The 17,878-nt window shown below is 43.7% G+C and overlaps 1 protein-coding gene across 1 annotated transcript in view; it reads left to right on the top strand.

The window, feature by feature from the left end:
- Nucleotides 1-17,878, top strand: part of SP140 (SP140 nuclear body protein) — a 47,788-nt gene that overhangs the window by 460 nt on the left and 29,450 nt on the right. The window contains 9 exon segments of the mRNA XM_087819523.1: nt 320-483; nt 7,577-7,754; nt 8,701-8,869; nt 9,396-9,479; nt 10,246-10,395; nt 12,899-12,982; nt 15,119-15,199; nt 16,278-16,361; nt 17,090-17,173. Coding sequence (XP_087675649.1) covers nt 7,578-7,754; nt 8,701-8,869; nt 9,396-9,479; nt 10,246-10,395; nt 12,899-12,982; nt 15,119-15,199; nt 16,278-16,361; nt 17,090-17,173 — 913 coding nt within the window. The 5' untranslated portion in view covers nt 320-483; nt 7,577.

Here is a 17,878-nt window from a genome sequence, read left to right as displayed (position 1 = left end):
GAAATGCCTACAGTTTGTCAGGATACAATTATTACCTAAGCAAACGGAGATGAAGGGAACCTGAATATACACTGGAATTAGGCAGACGTAGGTGGGCCTCCCGAGGGAAGTGTGGGAGCCAGGCGGGCGGCTGGGAGCAGGGAGCGTGCGGAGCCCCGGTGGGAGAGTCAGCCCTGAAATCCCCCTGGGCCCTTGCACGTGTCCCCTCTGCCACCCCAGCACAGGCAACCACTGGCCCGCTTTCTGTCGCTACAGATTCATTCTGTCTGGATTAGCGTTTCCACCGATGGAAACGGCCAGTATGTGCTTCTCATTTCAGTTGCTGCAGGTCAGTAATTTATTCCTCTGCAGTGGGTGAGCTGGCCACCTCTTGCTCACTCTCTCTGGTCGTCGCGACGTCACCAATGTAACCCATCCGTGTGATGGTCCATGGGATGTCCAGGAGACCCAGAAGTCTTCGAACTATATTACGACAAAGGGCAGGTGAGTTAATGGTACCCCGAGACAAAACTGTAAACGAATACCCTTATCTGTCAGGTGAGAATGAAAACTATTTCTGATTCTTCTTTCTAATCACAATAGACAGAACACATTTGCTAAATCAATGGACACACACCATGTACCTGAGGCCAGTGGGATGACCTGGGCTGGGGATGTTACTGCCTCGACTGCCTGTTTTCTTATCCCAGTTCTCCAGCCTTCACATAAGCTCTGTGAGCTACCGAATATAGTTCCAAGAAATTGATTTTCTGCTGAGTTAGCCAGAGTCCATTTGGTTACTCGTACCCCCAAAACCCAACTGATTAAAAAATTGGTACCAGAGAGTGAATGGTGAGCTACAGATCTTCACAGAAACATGATCCATCTGGGATTGGTTATTTGACTTAATTGAACATAAAAGTAGTGAACATCCCACGAGTGTTCCAAGATGGGAGTTTGCTAGACTTCGGCAAGCAGGGGTAAGAGCAAGTGAACTTGTAGCACTAGCTTGTGATCAGGACTCTGCTATTCACTCCCAATTCCAAGTGTCAGGTATTGGCACGATTAGCACAATGGAGAGAAATCTTCCAGCTAGAAAGAAAGCATCAACTTGCCTTCAGAGGTTACCACCTAGTTGGCCTAAATCCGGATGGGAGAACAGAGGAAGGAGGCAGGCTGGAATTTTCTTACCCCATGGGCCCTATGGAAGGAAAAGAAGACAGGTCTACACTTGTGTTAGAAAACAGGGACCTTCTGAGAGTCTTGGTCCAGGAATCCTTTATCCCAGAGAGACTGATTCTCTAGTAAATGTAAAGAAAAACAAGACAGTGGAAAATAGAACTTAAAGGTCCAGCTCATTGTTATCTGGGCCAGTGCATGGTATTGCAAAGTAGGGCTTTCCCGTAAATGTGAGAGGAATACCTGTCAATCCCAGGCTCACCACCAGTCAGCTGAGGAACACCAAAGACCTTGTGCTTATAAGCAAAAGAAACATACATTTATGTCACTGCCCAGCTCAGTGGTGGCCTGGGTCTGCCTGCTGCCTAGGGCAGAGAGGAGAAAGGACACCAGAGTGACTGGTGTAATCTGTGCCAGGCTTTGTGCCACTGTGGCCCATAGAGAACAGAGGACAGTGGTGCCTAACAGAGACTCAGCTTATCAGCTCCTCTACCCCACAAAGTCAGGAGATAGGGAGGGAGGGAGAGAGGGAGGGAGGGAGGGAGGGAGGGAGGGAGGGAGGGAGGGAGGGAGGGAGGGAGGGAGGGAGGGAGGGAGGGAGACCCCTTGTGTGCAGCAGCATCTGGTCAGAGGGAAAGAAAGAGCAAGTTGGCAGAGGGGTAGAATCCCTGCTTTCTATATTTTGCAAACATATTTATGCAGAATTTTTAGCACATTTATAATGAGCCAGAGGAAGTAGGATTCAGTGGACCACACTTTGGAAAAAGATTGCTTTGCTTCCCAACCCTTTGGCTCACAGCTGTGACTGAGGCCCTGGCTTCCACAGACACACTGGTTCCCATTCATTTCTGTCTTTGACCCATGGTCCTGCCTGGATTTTAATCCTCTGGTTTTGCGTATTTATTTTATTTTCACACTGCTCCCATTTCTTTATCTTTCCACTTTATGCTTATACGGTGTGTTTTTATAAATTGCTTCAAATCCTTTGCAGAATTAGGGCTGAGTATCTCAGTTCTAACCCTTTTCCCATCCTATGAGAAGCCTGTTGCTCTCCTCGAGATTTCAGTGACTAGCGGAAACTAGGAGTTGTCCTAGTAACTCTGGCTGTGTTTGTAAAGTGCCCACATATTCAGGCAACCTTAGGATTCCACATTCTCTGCCCAGACTGGGCCCTTCCCTCTATAGGAGCTGGGAGAGTTCTCTGGCTGCTTTCTAGAATGGTGAAGGACATCTTCTCCACTTCATAACACTGGGCTTCTGGGCTGTCCCCAGCCCCGTATTCCAATGCTGGGCCTACCTCCTCCAGTCTGAGGCTCACTGCTGTGCCCGGCAGCCCACAGGCCTAAGAGATCTGAAATTTATTTATTTATTTATTGATAAATTTATTGTTGAAAGTATTACAGATGTCCCCCTTTTCCCCCCCAGTGACCCCCCTCAACCCTGCTCCGGCCCCCTCCCAGGCCTTCACCACACCGTTGCCTGTCCATGGGTCTAAGGAACAAAATAGATCCAGAGACATGGAAGCATGGAACAGGCTGATGTGTTTCAGAGGGATGGGGGTGGCGGTGGTGGGAAGAGATTAACAAAAGAACTTATGTGCGTATATGCACAACCCATGGACAGGATCTGAAACGTTTTACGTTCCCTCTTCTTTCTCGAGCAAGCAGAAGGGGCAAACATGAAGCTCACTAAATCCCCATATGACGGTGCCATCTCACCTCAAAACAACTTTGATTCCTTTGAGTTAATGAGCCTTCCCTGCCATCTTTCCTTTGTGTGCACATGTGGCCCCCGTATTCTGCCTAGATTTGGTCATGTCCCTCCTCCCCGGAACTGAGACCAGCCTTGGACGTTGGGGGGAGGGGCAGACACGTCACACTGATCAGCCATTTCACTTTTCTTTTACCCTTTGGGTACCGGGCTTGAAGGATCCTTCAGTGGGCAGCTGTTCTCGTTTGAGCTGTGGGGAGGCAGAGGGTCAGGGAAAGTCTAAGCAAGCGTGATCCTAGGCCAGGGCCATGGCCCAGTGGGAACAACAGATGGCAGATGGAGGCCTTGATCTCAACTGCAGGTCAGTCCTGGTGTCCTCTCCCGTCCTTCATCTCTGGTAAGGTCAGCGTCTACTCTTGTTATTTCTGTCTCCCCTTCAGCAGGTGTGCAATAGAGTGAGATTACAAATAAATACATAATGAGCACATTAGGTTTTTAAAATTAAAGTGGGGAAATTTAAGGCCACATGACTCACATTACCGTATTTCCTTGCAACGGCCATGCAGCTGGGCCTTGCTGCAGGGCTCAACGGTTTCTCATACTCTTGAGCCCTCTCACTTCCCCCACGCCTCCTCTATCCCCACCCAAAGACAACTCTGTCCAGAAAAGGTCTTTTTTAGAAAAGTTAACATTCCAATAAAATGCCTCTTGTCAAACCTTTTTCAGTTTCCAGGTAGTTGGGAGCCAGTTTTATTCAGAGCCGCATAGCCGATCCAAGTGCCTCTGAACACTTGACAGGAGGAAGTGAAAATAGGTGGGGAGTGAATTATTTTGTCTGATTAGAGGAGCATGCAAATTGTCTTATAAAATACAAAATTAAGCCCGGCCGGGCGTGGCTCAGCGGTTGAGCATCGACCTAGGATCCAGGAAGTCATGGTTCGGAAGTCAGGGCACATGTCTGGGTTGCGGGCTCGATCCCCAGTGGGGGGCGTGCAGGAGGCAGCCGATCAATGACTCTCTCATCATTGATGTTTCTGTCTCTCTCCCTTCCTCTCTCTGAAATCAGTAAAGATATATTAAAAATAATAATAAAGCACTAGCTCTTATTAAAAATAAATAAATAAAAGATAAAATACAAGGTTAAAAAATAAGTTAAAAAATAATATTATAAGTACAAGATAAAGACAATATATTCTTGCTGGTAAAAATTAAAACAAGGTATAATTGTATGGAAACTCCCCTAACCCTGAACTCTGAGCTGGGGCTATTTCTGGCACTGGCCAGGCCCCAAGAAGGCAGTTGCATTTTTGCCAGCAGCAGTGCAGTATGGTGGGGCCTCAGCACTTAGCACCGTCTCTCCTGGCAGCAGAAAGCACATCCTGACCACCACTCCTCCACCGACTCCCATAACATGGGAAGATGAGTGAGTAGAGCTAGAAGTCCAGACAGCCTTTGGCCTTCAGACAGGAAAAGAAAGGCACTGAGAAGGGAGGGTGGGGGTAATGCTGACCTCATAAAATGAGTTAGGAGGTGATGCCCCTGCTTCCATATTTGGAAAGAGATTGTAGTTGCAATGGTTTGGTAGATCCACTATTGATACCATCTGGGCCTGGTGCTTTCTTTTGGAGGGGGGCTATTAATTATGATCCAATTCATTTAACAGATATAGACCTATTCAGAGGATCTATTTTTTGTTGTTGGGTTTTGGTAGTGTGTGTCTTTTAAGGAATTTGTCCATTTCATTTTTTATCAAATTTGTAGGCATAGAGTTGTCCGTATTATTTCTTTATTATTCTTTTAACATCCATGATATGAATAGTGATTTTTTTTTTTTGTTTCTGATATTAGCAATTTGTCTTCTTTTTTCTTCGTTAGCCTATCTAGAAGTTTGTATATTTGAACACTTAAGAGGATAATCAGAGGCCTATGTGGAGGTCTAGATGTATATCTTGGCATTGACATAGGACTGGAAAGTTCAAAAAAATTTAAGTACCCGGGCTAGTTAAAACAAGAATGGAGTCTTTCCTCCATTTTATGTATTCCCTATCTTTGCTCTTTCTGCAAATTCTTCAACATTAGTGGATTTGTCTATTTTTTTCTTTTAGTTTATCAATTTCTGTTTCATGTTCTTTGATACTACTAAAATTTTTTTTTTAATTTTAATAATTTTTTATTTTTCAATTACAGTAGACATACAATTTTATATTAGTTTCAGGTGCATACTACAGTGATGAGATTTTATATAACTTACTGATTATCCTGATAAATCTTATACCCATCTGACACCATACATAGTTATTAAAATATTATTGACTATATTCCCTATGCTGTACTTTACATACCCATGACTATTTTGTAACTACAAATTTGTACTTCTTAATCCCTTCATCTTTTTCACCCATTCCTTCAAGCCCCCCATCTGGCAACCATGAAAATGTTCTCTGTATCAATGAGTCAGTTTCTGTTCTGCCTGTTTGTTTATTTTGTGTTTGAGATTCAATTGTTGATAGATATGTATTTATTGCCATTTTATTACTTATATTTTTAATCTTTTTTTTCTTCTTAAAGATGACCCTTTAACATTTCATATAGTAGTGGTTTGGTGGTGCTGAACCCCTTTAGCCTTCCTTGTCTGGGAAGCTCTTTATTTGTCCTTTGATTCTATATTTATATTTATATAGAGCAATCTTGGTTGTAGGTCCTTGCTTTTCATCACTTTGAATACTTCTTGCCAATCCCTTCTGGTCTGCAAAGTTTCTGTTGAGAAATTAGCTGACAGTCTTATGGGAGCTCCCTTGTAGGCAACTAATTGCTTTTCTCTTGCTGCTTTTAAAATTATCTCTTTGTCTTTAACCTTTTGCATTTTACTTAGGTGTGGGTCTCTTGGTGTGGGCCTCTGTGGGCTCATCTTGTATGGGACTCTATGTGCTTCCTCGACTTGTATGTCCAGGTTAGGGAAGTTTTCTGTTATTATTTTTTCCAATAGGTTTTCAATTTCTTGCTCTCTCTTCTCCTTCCAGCATCCCAATGATGCAAATGTTGGTACACTTGAAGTTGTCCCAGAGGCTCTTTACACTATCCTTATGTTTTTGGATTCTTTTTTTTTTTTTTTTGCTGTTCTGATTGGGTGTTTTCTGTTTCCTTATATTCCACATCACTGTTTTGATTCTTGGCTTCATCTACTCTACTGTTGATTCCCTATAAATTATTCTTCAATTCAGTTAGTGTATTCTTCATTTGTGATTGGTTATTTTTGATGGTTTCCATGTCCTTTTTTATGCTGTTGAAGTTCTCTCTAAGTTCATCTATGCTTCCCCTAAGTTCAATGAGCATCCTTTTAACCAGTGTTTTGAACTCTGCATCTAGTAGATTGCTTGTCTCCATTTGGTTTAGGACTTTTTCTGGAGTTTTGTTCTGTTCTTTTATTTTGGACATGTTTCTTTGTCTCCTCATTTTGGCAGCCTCTCTGTGTTTGTTTCTATGTATTAGGTAGAGCTGCTATGTCTCCTGGGCTTGGTGGAGTGGCCTAATTTATTAGGTGTCGTATAGGGTCCAGTGACACAGCCTCCTGGTTCATCCAACTTGGGCAATCCAGGTGTGCCCCCCAGTGTGAACTGTGTACACCCTCCTGTTGTAGTTGAACCTTGATTGCTCTTGGCACATCATGGAGAGGGATCTACCCCCAGGCCGATTGGTTTCAAGGACTGGCTGCAGCCACTGTGGATTATTAGCTGTGCTGGGGCCCACCCTACAGAGCAGGACTTACTTCAGTGGGGCTCTGATGCATTCTGAGTCTGCCCATTGAGTGTTTCACTTGTGGGTGGTGCTTCGATGTGGTCTGAAGCTGTCCACTGGGCACACTGGCTCTGGGTTCTCCTGGGAGGTGCAGGCCTATGGATCTAGTGACTTCTGCTTCAGGTAGCTGATCTTATCTGTGATTCTCCAAATTTGCTTATCAATACAGATTTTGGGGTGGCAGTTTGCTCTGTGACCTCAATTTTCTGTTAGGTACATGACAAATCATTGATATTTAGTTTGTTCAGTTTTTTATTTCTGTAAAGATGAAATATGTATTACAAGAATTGGCTCACACAAAATGGAGGCTGGAAAATCCAAAATCTGCAGTGTGGGCCGTCAGTAGGCTAGACACCAAAATAGCTGATGGTGCATTTGCAGTCTGAAAACAGTTTGCTGGAAGATTTCTTCTTACTTGGGGAGGCTGGTCTTTTGGGTCTATTCATGCTGTCAACTGATTGAATGAGGCCCACCCACCTTATAGAGGGCAAACTGCTTACTCAAAGTTTACCAATTTAAATGTTAATCTTGTCCCCAAACACCCTCCTAGTTGACACATAAAATTAAGCATCACAATATCATATTAATTCCTGTAAAAATTTTAACATTTCAAAATTCTATGTCTTCCCCAGAGGGTTCAGGTGAAAAAGTCCTTTTACAGTAGTTTTGATTGGCACAGGGTGAAATCTTTCACTTCTATGTACAAGCCTTTCTTAAGCTCAGTGTTTTCTTGTATTGCACCCTTGATTATTCTTTAAATAAATAAATTCCATTTATTCTGGCCTCTTCACAAGAACACTATTTTGCATGTGTTGGCTCTCCATTGACTATCTTTCATGTCTAAAATCTTCCAGCCACCACAAGCCTCTTAGAAACCCAATGACTATCTTTATATCATGTCTTTGTTTCTCAGGATGTTCATCAGGGACCAGAGCCCAGAGGACCAGACTCTAGAGGAGCAGGTTTTCTTTGAGTTCATTTTCAGACTCTTCAAAGAAAATAAGGTGGAGATTGCAAGTGCAATAACGAAGCCATTTCCTTTTCTTATGGGCCTCCGAGACCGTGGCTTCATCCCTGAGCAGAAGTATGAAGTAAGTAAGGAGACTTTCCTCCTGATAAACAGCCCCTCGCTGTTTATTATTGCAAACCTCAGGATGCAGTGAACAAGCTAAGGGGCCCCCTGTGAGTGTGGACCTTCACCATCCTATACTTTAGGAGGTGACAGGAAAAGCAGCACCCCAGAAAGTATTCCTTCTTCTGCAGTAAGTGTTGATGGAGGGACACGGGAAGGAGATGTGGCAAGACTGGAAATGGAATGCTCCATAGTTATAGAGCATCTTAGGTATATTTATACAATATAACACTGATAACTATAATTAATGTAAATAAGTGAGTATGGTAATGTTTCTTTACAAAGCCCTCTTATTTGACACACTTGGACCTGAGATTATTGAAATTCACAGGGAAGTTGTGTCACATTAGGATAAATTTGAAAGAAAGTGCTTGTTGCTCTCTTTCCAAATTGCTTCTTGTTCTTTAGATATCTCTGGAGCCCTATAATGCAGCTAAAGCTTAGCAGTGGGTCTTCCTAAGGCTATTAAAAACAAGCCTTCTTTCTATTTGTGAATTTTCTTTGCCCTTTGGCCAGATCTAGAGCAGGGGAGAGTGGTTGTCTGGTTTCCTGGAGACTTCAGACCAGTGGAGAGCAGTGGAATATTGTCTAGTCACCAAAATGGCCCATCATGACAAGTCAGGCCAACTCTTGAAGCATCCTGGCCAGACTCTTAGAGCCCCTGCACGATATTCAACTTTGAACCTTCTTTTATTCTTCAAAATAGCTCTCTCAAGTGTACATCAATGCCAGAGAGTTGGGTTCACAGAATAAGTCTATTTTTCTGGTGGAGAATATTTAAGGAGTCATCTAAATATATGTAACATTCTAACATTTTACAAGACAACAAATGGCCTCTTTACAATCTGACTATTCTATAATTCACAAATGCATATTTTAAAAATTGCACTTTCAATGTTTTTAAGCATTTTCAAGAAGCTTGTCGAAATCTGGTCCCTATGGAGACTGTGGCATATAATGTTCTCAATGAACTGGAGAAGATATTTGACATATCAGTTCTGAATGTCTTGTTCAGCATGGTCAACCTGAAGGCCTATCCTGATTTACATGAAGTTTGCAGAAGCTTCCAAAATGGTAATTATAACTTTCAATGACATTTGGGGATTCAAGTCCATTTCATTCACTTCTCTCCTTCCTTTCTTTTCAATTCTCCATCCTTAAAGATGCTGGGGCTTTTTTTCTAAATGTAGGTTTATTTCTCTATAAACATTACCTTTCTCCTGAAGAAATCTCTGTGCTGCTTCTCTATTCCTGCTGCATGTAGAATTTACAAAACACATTCCATATATATTATTTATTTTATATTGGCTTTCACCATTCTCTGATCGTTCTGAAGGGGTTTATCCCTGATTTACAACTTGTCCACTCTCCATCATTTTTAAACTTGAGAGGCGCATCTCTGTGTGGAACAGCTACAGGATTCCCAGAGCAGCATCAAGTCACAGGCTATGTGAGACCCACAAAAGCTCAGGGTTCCCTGAGAGCTGAAAGGTTCCCTCTGAATTACTGGAGTCCAGAATGTATCTGGATGTACAATTGTGAGATACATCTGCTGGTCACTGCCTGAGACCTCTAATTGCCTTTTTCTTTCTCTTCTCAGTGATTCATGATAAATTCCATTACCAAGTTATTGATGATGAAGAGACAAAGGAGATGCTCAACTGCCAACAAAGCTGTGAACAAGGTAATTGTGACTTGGTAGAAACATGTTTTCTCATCTTCTAAGAGGAAAGGAGAGCACAGATCAGGGGACTGCGCTCCTGAGTGGAGAGTAGACCCTGTGAAAGGGATGCAGAAGGAGATGGGAAGCCAGAGTGGTGTGTTGCATGGGTTCTAAATTAACCAACCAGATGTGGAATCCACAAATATTTTCAGACAGATGTAACAACTAAAAAATTGGAACATACACCCAAGAGAGGAGGTCTTACTGGGAACAAAAGGCAGAATAAAGGGAAGAACTGACTGCAGCATTTGTGAGTTAGGAATTCAGGGGCCTGGGAAGGAGTAAAGGTTTGGTCCTTTGTAACAAGTCCAAAGAAGAAGACTTTGGGATGCCAAAAGAAGGAACTATTGTAAATATTACTCATAATATAGGAAAAGAGAGGAAGAGAGTGAATAGTTTTTGTGTGTAGAAGAGAATATAGAAGGAGTGGTGCTGTGTAGGAAAGAAGGAAGGAAATGGAAAGGAGTACAAAGGGGAGAAGAGAGTAAAGGGCAGTAATAACTTTAACCATGACGATAGTAACAACACCTGACTTTTATGGACCACTAGGCATAAGGTCAGCACTTCATGTGAATTAACTTGTTTGATGCTCACATATGAACTATGTAACCAATAAGCACCAATAACCACCAATTCTAACTTTAGTAGTAGATATTAGTAAAGAGTAAAAGAGGTTTATGATGAAGAAAAGAGAAAAAATTTCTTCAGCATTCCCAATGTGATCCAGGTGACACCCTACCTAGAGCCAGAACCCCAGAGTATTTCAGTGATGGACAGCAAATGAGCACAAGGGAAGAAGATTCAGCTTGTGACCCAGGTAGTGCAATGGAGACCCAGGAAATGACAAATGAATCTGCCCAAGAATCTCAACAAACAGGTAAGGTTGACTCAGTCCAGCATTCACCTGGATGATCTGAGTGACTCTGGCACATATGAGGAGGGGGGAAGATCTATGTCATGTGGTTGTAATTCAGAAATGAGGTTCCAAGGAGCCTGAAATAGGGCAGAAAAGTAGACCAGAGTCTAAGATAAGAAGACATATATTTACCAAGAAAGGGTCTCTGGTTCATATGGCAAAGGAATGAGGGGGGAAAACACAAGACAGAGAAGATAGCATAGAGAGAGCTGGGAGGGAAAAACTTGAGACAAGGGGGAAAGACTTGGAAGCTTTCTTGGGGAAGACAGAGGCAAAAACACAAAGTGACAGGAGTGGCCAAGGAGAGAGAAGCCCTCAGAACCAAGGATGCACAAATAGTTTCTGAGGCAGAGACGGCAGCGGAAGCCTGACTAGAAGTAGAATTGTGGGAAATGGAGAGAAGTAGAATGAGCTGTAGAAAGGTTGTAAAGAGGCAGCACAAACATGGGAAAATGAACCCTCACTCCTGTTTCACACTATTGGCAAAAGACAATTCATGTTGAATCACAAATCGAAAAGTCAAGGCTAAAACTATGAAGCTTCTAGAAGAAAACACAGGAGAATATCTTTGCAACTTAGGTAGGCAAAAATTTGTTATAGAGGACACAAAACACATGGGTCATAAAATAAAAACTTGGTAAATTGGGCCTCATCAAAACTAAAAACTTCTGTTATCCAAGAACACCATTAAGGAAAAGAAAGGCAAGTTGAGAGACTGGGAGAAAATATGGGCAATACACATACCTGACAAAAGGTTTTACCCAGAATATATAAAGAACTTCTATGAACAAATAATAAAAAGACACACCACTAATTCAAAAAATGGACAAAAGACTTGAACAGACACTTCATGCAGAAGAAATTAAATGGCCAACAAGAACATAAAGTACATTATGTCATTATTCATCAGGGAAATGCAAATTTAAAACCACATCAGACTATCATTTACCCACTAGAATCACTAAAATTAAAAAGGCTGAAAACACCGTATGTTGTGAGACTATGAAGCAATTCAAACTTCTGCGTATATTTTGCTGATAGGCATGTAAAGTGATACAACCACTTTGGAAAACTGTTTAGTAGAGTCTTATGAACTTAATCTGATGACTCAGCCTAAGAATGAGAGATGAAATTAAGATTTTTACAGGAATGTTTATAGTAGCTAGTTTCCAAACAGCTAAAATCTGGAACCAAACAAAATGACTATCAACAGAAGAGTAATTAAACAAACTCTGACATATTTATAGAGTAGAACACCATCAGCAATGGAGAGGAATGAACGATACCATGGACCAATCCCCAGTACGTTAAGTTGAAAACAAGAAGCCAGTCACAAGAGTACGTACTGTGTGATCCTATATGTATGAGCCCCAGTACAGGCAGGCACTGTACCAGAAAGAAGAGCTTATTAATGGTTAAAGAAATCAAAACAGTGGTTGCTGACAGTGGAAACCGAGTGGAACACAAAGCACAAGGAAACTTTCTGGCATGGTGGAAATGTTCCAAATCTTTTTTTTTTATACTCACAGTTACATTTACATTTATTACAGGGAAAAGATACATTAAAATTAGCCAAAGATGCACTGGGCATAGTGTGGGAGACGTCCAAAGGGTTCCAACGTCAAAGCTTCCATTGTTCTCAGGGTGCATTACTGCCCTGACGCGGATGCGTAGCCATACTCAGAGCATCACCAACAATATTTCATGGTATTATCCATTCAGGAAGCTCACCCGCTCTTTGGTGTTCAGAGTCTTTACTGAGGCTTTGTCATATAAGTATGATTGATTGAATTGTGGTTGAATTGAATCTCTGGCCCCCACCTCCCATCATGCGGTTAGTTTTGCAGTGAGGCCAGCCCTCACAGAAAATCCATCTAGAGTGGCTGGCTCTACCTGAGTCGCCTCATTAACGCAGACTATTAGGTGTGGTCCAAGGACCTCACTGTGAATAGCAAAGAAACTCCATCCCTAGGGAATTTCCAAGCGTTTAGAAGTTTCCTCCAAGAGCCAGAACAAATACCAGACTGCTCTTTTTGCTAGGCCACGTTCTCTACTGCGTTCTTTCTGTTTTCCTTTTTTCACTTTTATTTACTTTTTAAATTGAATTTATTGGGGTGACGTTGGTTAATAAAATTATATAGGTTTCAAGTGGACACTTCTATAACACATTATCTGTATACTGCCTTTTGTGTTCACCACCCCAAGTCAAGTCTCCTTCCATCACCATTTATCCCCCTTATACCCTCTTCTACCTCCCCCACCCCCTGAAATGCCCCAAATCTTGATTGTGATGTTGGTTACACAACTGTTTTTCAATTAAGCAATGTGCATGTCGGTGGAAAAGGGAAACAAGGCTCTGCTGGGCCTCTGGTGGAGTCTTTGGTGCTTGAACATTAGAGTTCAGTTTGAGCTCACAGAGGTCTCTGGTCACTGTGCTCTGTCATTTTCTTGTCACCCTCTTCAGAGTGCTGGGAACACTCACCTGTCCAAATGAATAACATAAGAGGGTCAGAAGATGGATCCAGTTTACTGCCTCAAGATGGACAAGGTAACTATCATTTAACTTAGCAATTGTTTTCTTGACCCCGTGGAAGCTAAGACGACGTCGTATCTCCTGCCCTAGGCCTACGCTGGCCCCACTTTCCCTAAATGCCCTTACCTGCCCATGGAGGTGAGAGACACCATGAGGAAAGGAATCTGAGCTCCTGAGTTGACAGTATCTATTGATGAAAACTATAAAAAGAGAAATTGGAAAAAGTAGACAGGAGGTAATATATGACAAATTACAGGAATGGATCCAGGTTTTTAAAGGAAACATACAATCCTAGCATTCCAGCTTGGGATGGGGATAATTTTCAGTTAATTTCCCAGAACAGTTTGGAGCACCTCTGAACTAACGTGACAGGTCAGGCTCACGTGGGAAACCCTCGTTGTGCAGCTGGCCAGTTGGAGGTCCCTGGTCCTCTAGTCAAAGTCCAAGAGGAGACTTTTGGAGTTGATGAGAGAGGGGACCTGGAGGATTAAATCACACAGAGAGACAAAAGTTAAAGCCATATTGGCGGCCAGAAGGTCAAGGTAAAGCTGGAGACACAGGGATGAAAAGGGAGGAAGTTTAAGACACATCCTAGGACAGAAAAGCTAAAGAAATCTTTCAACGATCGGACATAAAAACGGAGAGAAAACCATCTAGGAAGAGAAAGGTGGAAAGGAAATAAATGCTAAAAAACAGGGAAAGTCAGGGAGAGGTACAAAGGCAACATGTGGAGAAAGGATGAAAGGAGAATGGGCGGAAAATAGGTTGAGAGTGAAAGAGGGCAACGGGGAGAGACACAGGTTGGCACACAGTAGGTCTGAGGTAAGAGCTACGTATAGGCATCTTAGGGTACAAGGTTGACAGCGTTAGCTGTGAGGTTTCAGACGGAACTGTCCTTAGTTATCAAAGTGGCTCTTGCAAAATACTCAGATTGCAACAGGCTCTCCCTGAATATTCCCATGATTCCCAAGACAAACTTCCACCCAGATTATCTCAGATTCCATTTACCCGTGGACCTGAGGACCAGGGATTGGATAGAGATTTACACTTGAATTTTTTCAAGAACCTTAAACTGGGCAATTCCAGACCTGAAAGCAGCACCTTCATTGCTCATGCGGGATCTACCCCCTGCTCAGCATTCTTGTCTCAGTGAGGGGTCACGATTGTCCCGTGGTTTTTGAAGTTGGAAACCTAGGAGTCACCATGACTGCTCTTGCCCTCAAATACTTGCCTGTGTCCCCCTTAAAACAGTCGTTTGTCTTTTAGAATATCTCCCACCTGTCTTTCTGTCACATCCCCAAGCCCAAGTCGCCGATCCTAATCTCGGTCATGGTTCTCAGAGCAACAGCCGTCTGCTCATCTCTTCTTTCTAATCTTGGTCCCACGAAATGAGCTATTTGCATTTCAGCTACATGGGACTTTTGAAAATAAAAATTAGATTGTATTATTTTTCTACTTACTTTATTAATAGGGGAGGGTTAAATAAATGTTTCTGTCGGTGGCACCCAAGGTCACCCACAATGAGCCAACTGCCTATTTCCCATCTCATCGCCTGCCTCCTACACCATTCAAGACAGCAAAAACCTTTTCTCCCAGTCATTTTAATTGTTAAATTTTCCTTTCATTTCTGAGCCTTCTCATATGCCTTTTCAGAACAGTCTTCATGTTCCACTCTGGTTAAATCCTGTTTAAAATAGACTCTCTCAGAGAGGCCCCCTGCTCTTTTTTTTTGTTTTTTAAGAAAGCTAGAAAGAACAATTGAGAGGTAAAGGGTAAAGGGTGAGAGAGAAAGGGCAGTGTCATAGAAAGCAGGAGACAGAGCTGTAAGAACAGAGGAGAAGAGAGAAACACACCAAGAGGAAGAGCCACCAACAGAAGGAAACAAAGGCAAAGGCAGATGACACCTACAGTGTGACACAGGAAAGGAAGGTGGGTAAGAGGATGAGGCGTGGGAATAGGAGAATTTCCCGCAGTGAGCCAGCCGTTCAGGAGGGAAACGGGCCGAAGCAAAGCTCACCTTCAGCTCAGGTGGTTTTGCAGAATGGGGCATTCGGGCTTCTCAGACTTTCTTGGTTTTCTTATGATTTTCTTGTGGTGATTCCTTCTTGGTCATAAATTGAGATGTCAGTGGGGTTTCATTCCTTTCTGAAGAGGACAGCAAGGCCTATTGTGTAACCTGTGATGGAGAAGAGCCCCAGGAAGCCTTGAGCTCCCCACCGAGACCTGAGCCAGGTAAGAGCGGGGAGATTGGCGGCCCCGGGCTACAGGACGTCAGGTGGCTGAAACCAGAACTGGTGTTTCCTGATGCGGTAAATTGTGAACATAGTCCACTGTCCAAAGATCAGCGTGTCCTAAAATCTCATGAGTCACATAAATGTTTCTAAATGCATATTCTAGTGCAAATAGGTAAAGAAAGGGGATGCCTTTTACATCTGTTAATACTAAAGGCCTAAATTTATGCCTACCCACCCTTACTCATCCCTACAGAAAAAAATCTAAGTTTTGTTCTCTTTGTTTATAATGTTATTATTTTGTGCCTAACTTTGAAAAACCCTCTAAAGAAACATGGCCCTTCAGATCAACTGCCCTCAAATCTAACATAATTTTCGTCAAATGTTTTGCATTATGTTATGCAATTTTTCTAAGAACTTTGGCAAAAAAGGTGTCATTTTATCTGAAGTGTTTAAGGGTCTTTCACCAGTTCAAATTAGTTAAGCAAGTGGATGGACCAGAATCCTCGATGGCTCAGTGTGGTTATGGTCATGTGGGGCTGACAACGGGTCAGGGCGACCAAGGTCACCTGGACTGAGTTCATTCAGGAGAGCCCAGTAGGTCTGCAGGTACCAGGGGAGTGGAACAGCACCTGGTGCCAGGAGACTCTCATTCAACAAGCATTTATCGTTGGCGAGAGCAGGGGAAAGCAGAGAGAGATGGTAGGAAGGGGCTTGTCATGTGGGATGCAAGAGATCTAGAAAGAGCTAGAAAGAAAAAGGGAGCCGCAGTGGGAAAGTGACAAAGAGCAATGAAGAAGTAAAGGACCAAGGGGGAAGCCAGAAAGTCAAGGAGATGACCGATCGGTCATGGCGCGGAAGGAAAGTGTGTGCTGGCTGAACATGAGCTGGCTGAGCGCAAACAGAAGGCAAAGAGGCAGAGCGAGGCTGGGGAGGCCTTAGGCGAGGTCCTTGGGCAGCTGTACCTTGTGCCCAAGGAGAAGCTCACCTGAGCGCCCACCACCGGAATTCAACACGAGCCCCCTAAGCCTGTCCCCGGGTCCCCAGGACGGGCTAGTCATTTCCATGTTTCCCTTCAGTTTCCTGTAAGCACGAAGCTCTCCAAGGGACCAGTGGAGGTGATTCCGAAGAGATACCCAGACTGCTACCAGGTGATGGGGGAGGTAATCATGACTTAAATGGCCACCTACCTCACTAAATTTGTTTGCCTGCCTGTATGCAAGGGACGCTTGCCTCCTCCTCTCAAACATAAATCCCCACTTCTTTGCTTTCTCTTTGGTTGCTTTCCCTGGGTATGTGGAGGCAGGGGGGCAGGAGGGCTAAGCCCCTTAACAAGGACTCTTCTGGGAGGAGAATTGAAGGGTACAAAGTAATAAAAATGTGGATTGGGGCACCAAGTGGAGTTGCCTAATTAGGCCCAATTTTATCTAAATGTGTATGGAATCTCCATACTACCAGTTTGGAGTTTGGGGAGAAAGAGATCATTTTAAACTTACTGTCTGGGGATTGCATGGGAACAGCAAACTCCCATGTATAGGAAAGGTAATGAGGAAGTAGGTAAAAGAATAAATAGAAGGACAGTGGAGCAAGAAGGTCAAGAACATCATGGAGGAAGAAAAAGACACGAATGCAGAGGAGGTAGAAGCCAGGATAGGAAGCCACAGTCACGGAGATGGCACACAGGCCCGTGGCGCGGGTGCAGCCACGTGTAGCACAGGGTCCGCCGGGTCGCGGGCAGGAGCGAGGGGCGGGGGCCTGCTCGGGGCGCAGGGCAAAGCTCGTTTGGTGCAAGGCACCTTTACTGCCCAGGGAAGCCCTCCGGACGTGCCCGCATCCGGGCGGAGTTCAGGTCGCCCTCAGTTGTTCATCAAGGTCCCATGTCTCTCTTCAGTGTCCTTGGAACTCGTAGATCTACAAATGGATGAAAGAAGAGAATTGGGAGAAATGCCCCAGTTACTGCCTTATGATGGAGAAGGTAATTAGGGTTCATATGACCTATTGTGTCATTAAAGTTTTATTTTCTCGTCGGCATAGACAAAGACCAGTTCTTTCAGCTCCTTTCTTGCCTCTCCTGCAATCGCTCCAAAACTTTGTGTAAAACTCCAGGAATTTAGACTTTTTGACGACTCTCTCTCACCTGAGCCTCTTAGCTCTGCACCTGGAGCCGTTTTTCGGCCCCCTCCGCTCTCCATGCTGCTCACTGATTGGGTGAATGTATGTGGAAATGACATTCTGTCTCAGAGATGCCTTTTCAAGGGCAAAGTAGAAAAGGAAGAGTGGCACAAGGGTGACAGTTTAGGGGAGCCAGCAGGCGGTCAGGGCTGGGTCATACAGTCAGATGAGAAACGGGGAGTCAGGAATTCTGCAGATTCCCTTGGAGTGCACCCAGATTCCAATGTAAGGCCTTAATTAAGGAAAAAAATAATGCTGATGGGGAGGGAAGGGAAACCATGGAGAGAGAGAGAGCATAGGAATGTCCCATCCACCCGGGCTAGGAGAGAGCTAGGATCAGCCAGATAGAAAGCGTTCCTGGCGAAATGCTGCGTTATCCCTGAAAAAGCCAAAGCCAAAAACTAGACCTAAGAAGAAGAGGCGGGGGGGGGGGGGGGGGGGGGGGGGGGAACGACCTGACAATTGAAGCAACGCGCAGGGAGGAAACAGAAATTTGTGGATGCAGAGC

Source organism: Miniopterus natalensis, chromosome 8, assembly GCF_054644295.1.
Source record: "Miniopterus natalensis isolate mMinNat1 chromosome 8, mMinNat1.hap1, whole genome shotgun sequence".
Lineage (NCBI taxonomy): Eukaryota > Metazoa > Chordata > Mammalia > Chiroptera > Miniopteridae > Miniopterus > Miniopterus natalensis.
The sequence above is the reverse complement of the archived record's forward strand: the minus strand, read 5'-3'. Positions and strand labels throughout refer to the sequence as shown.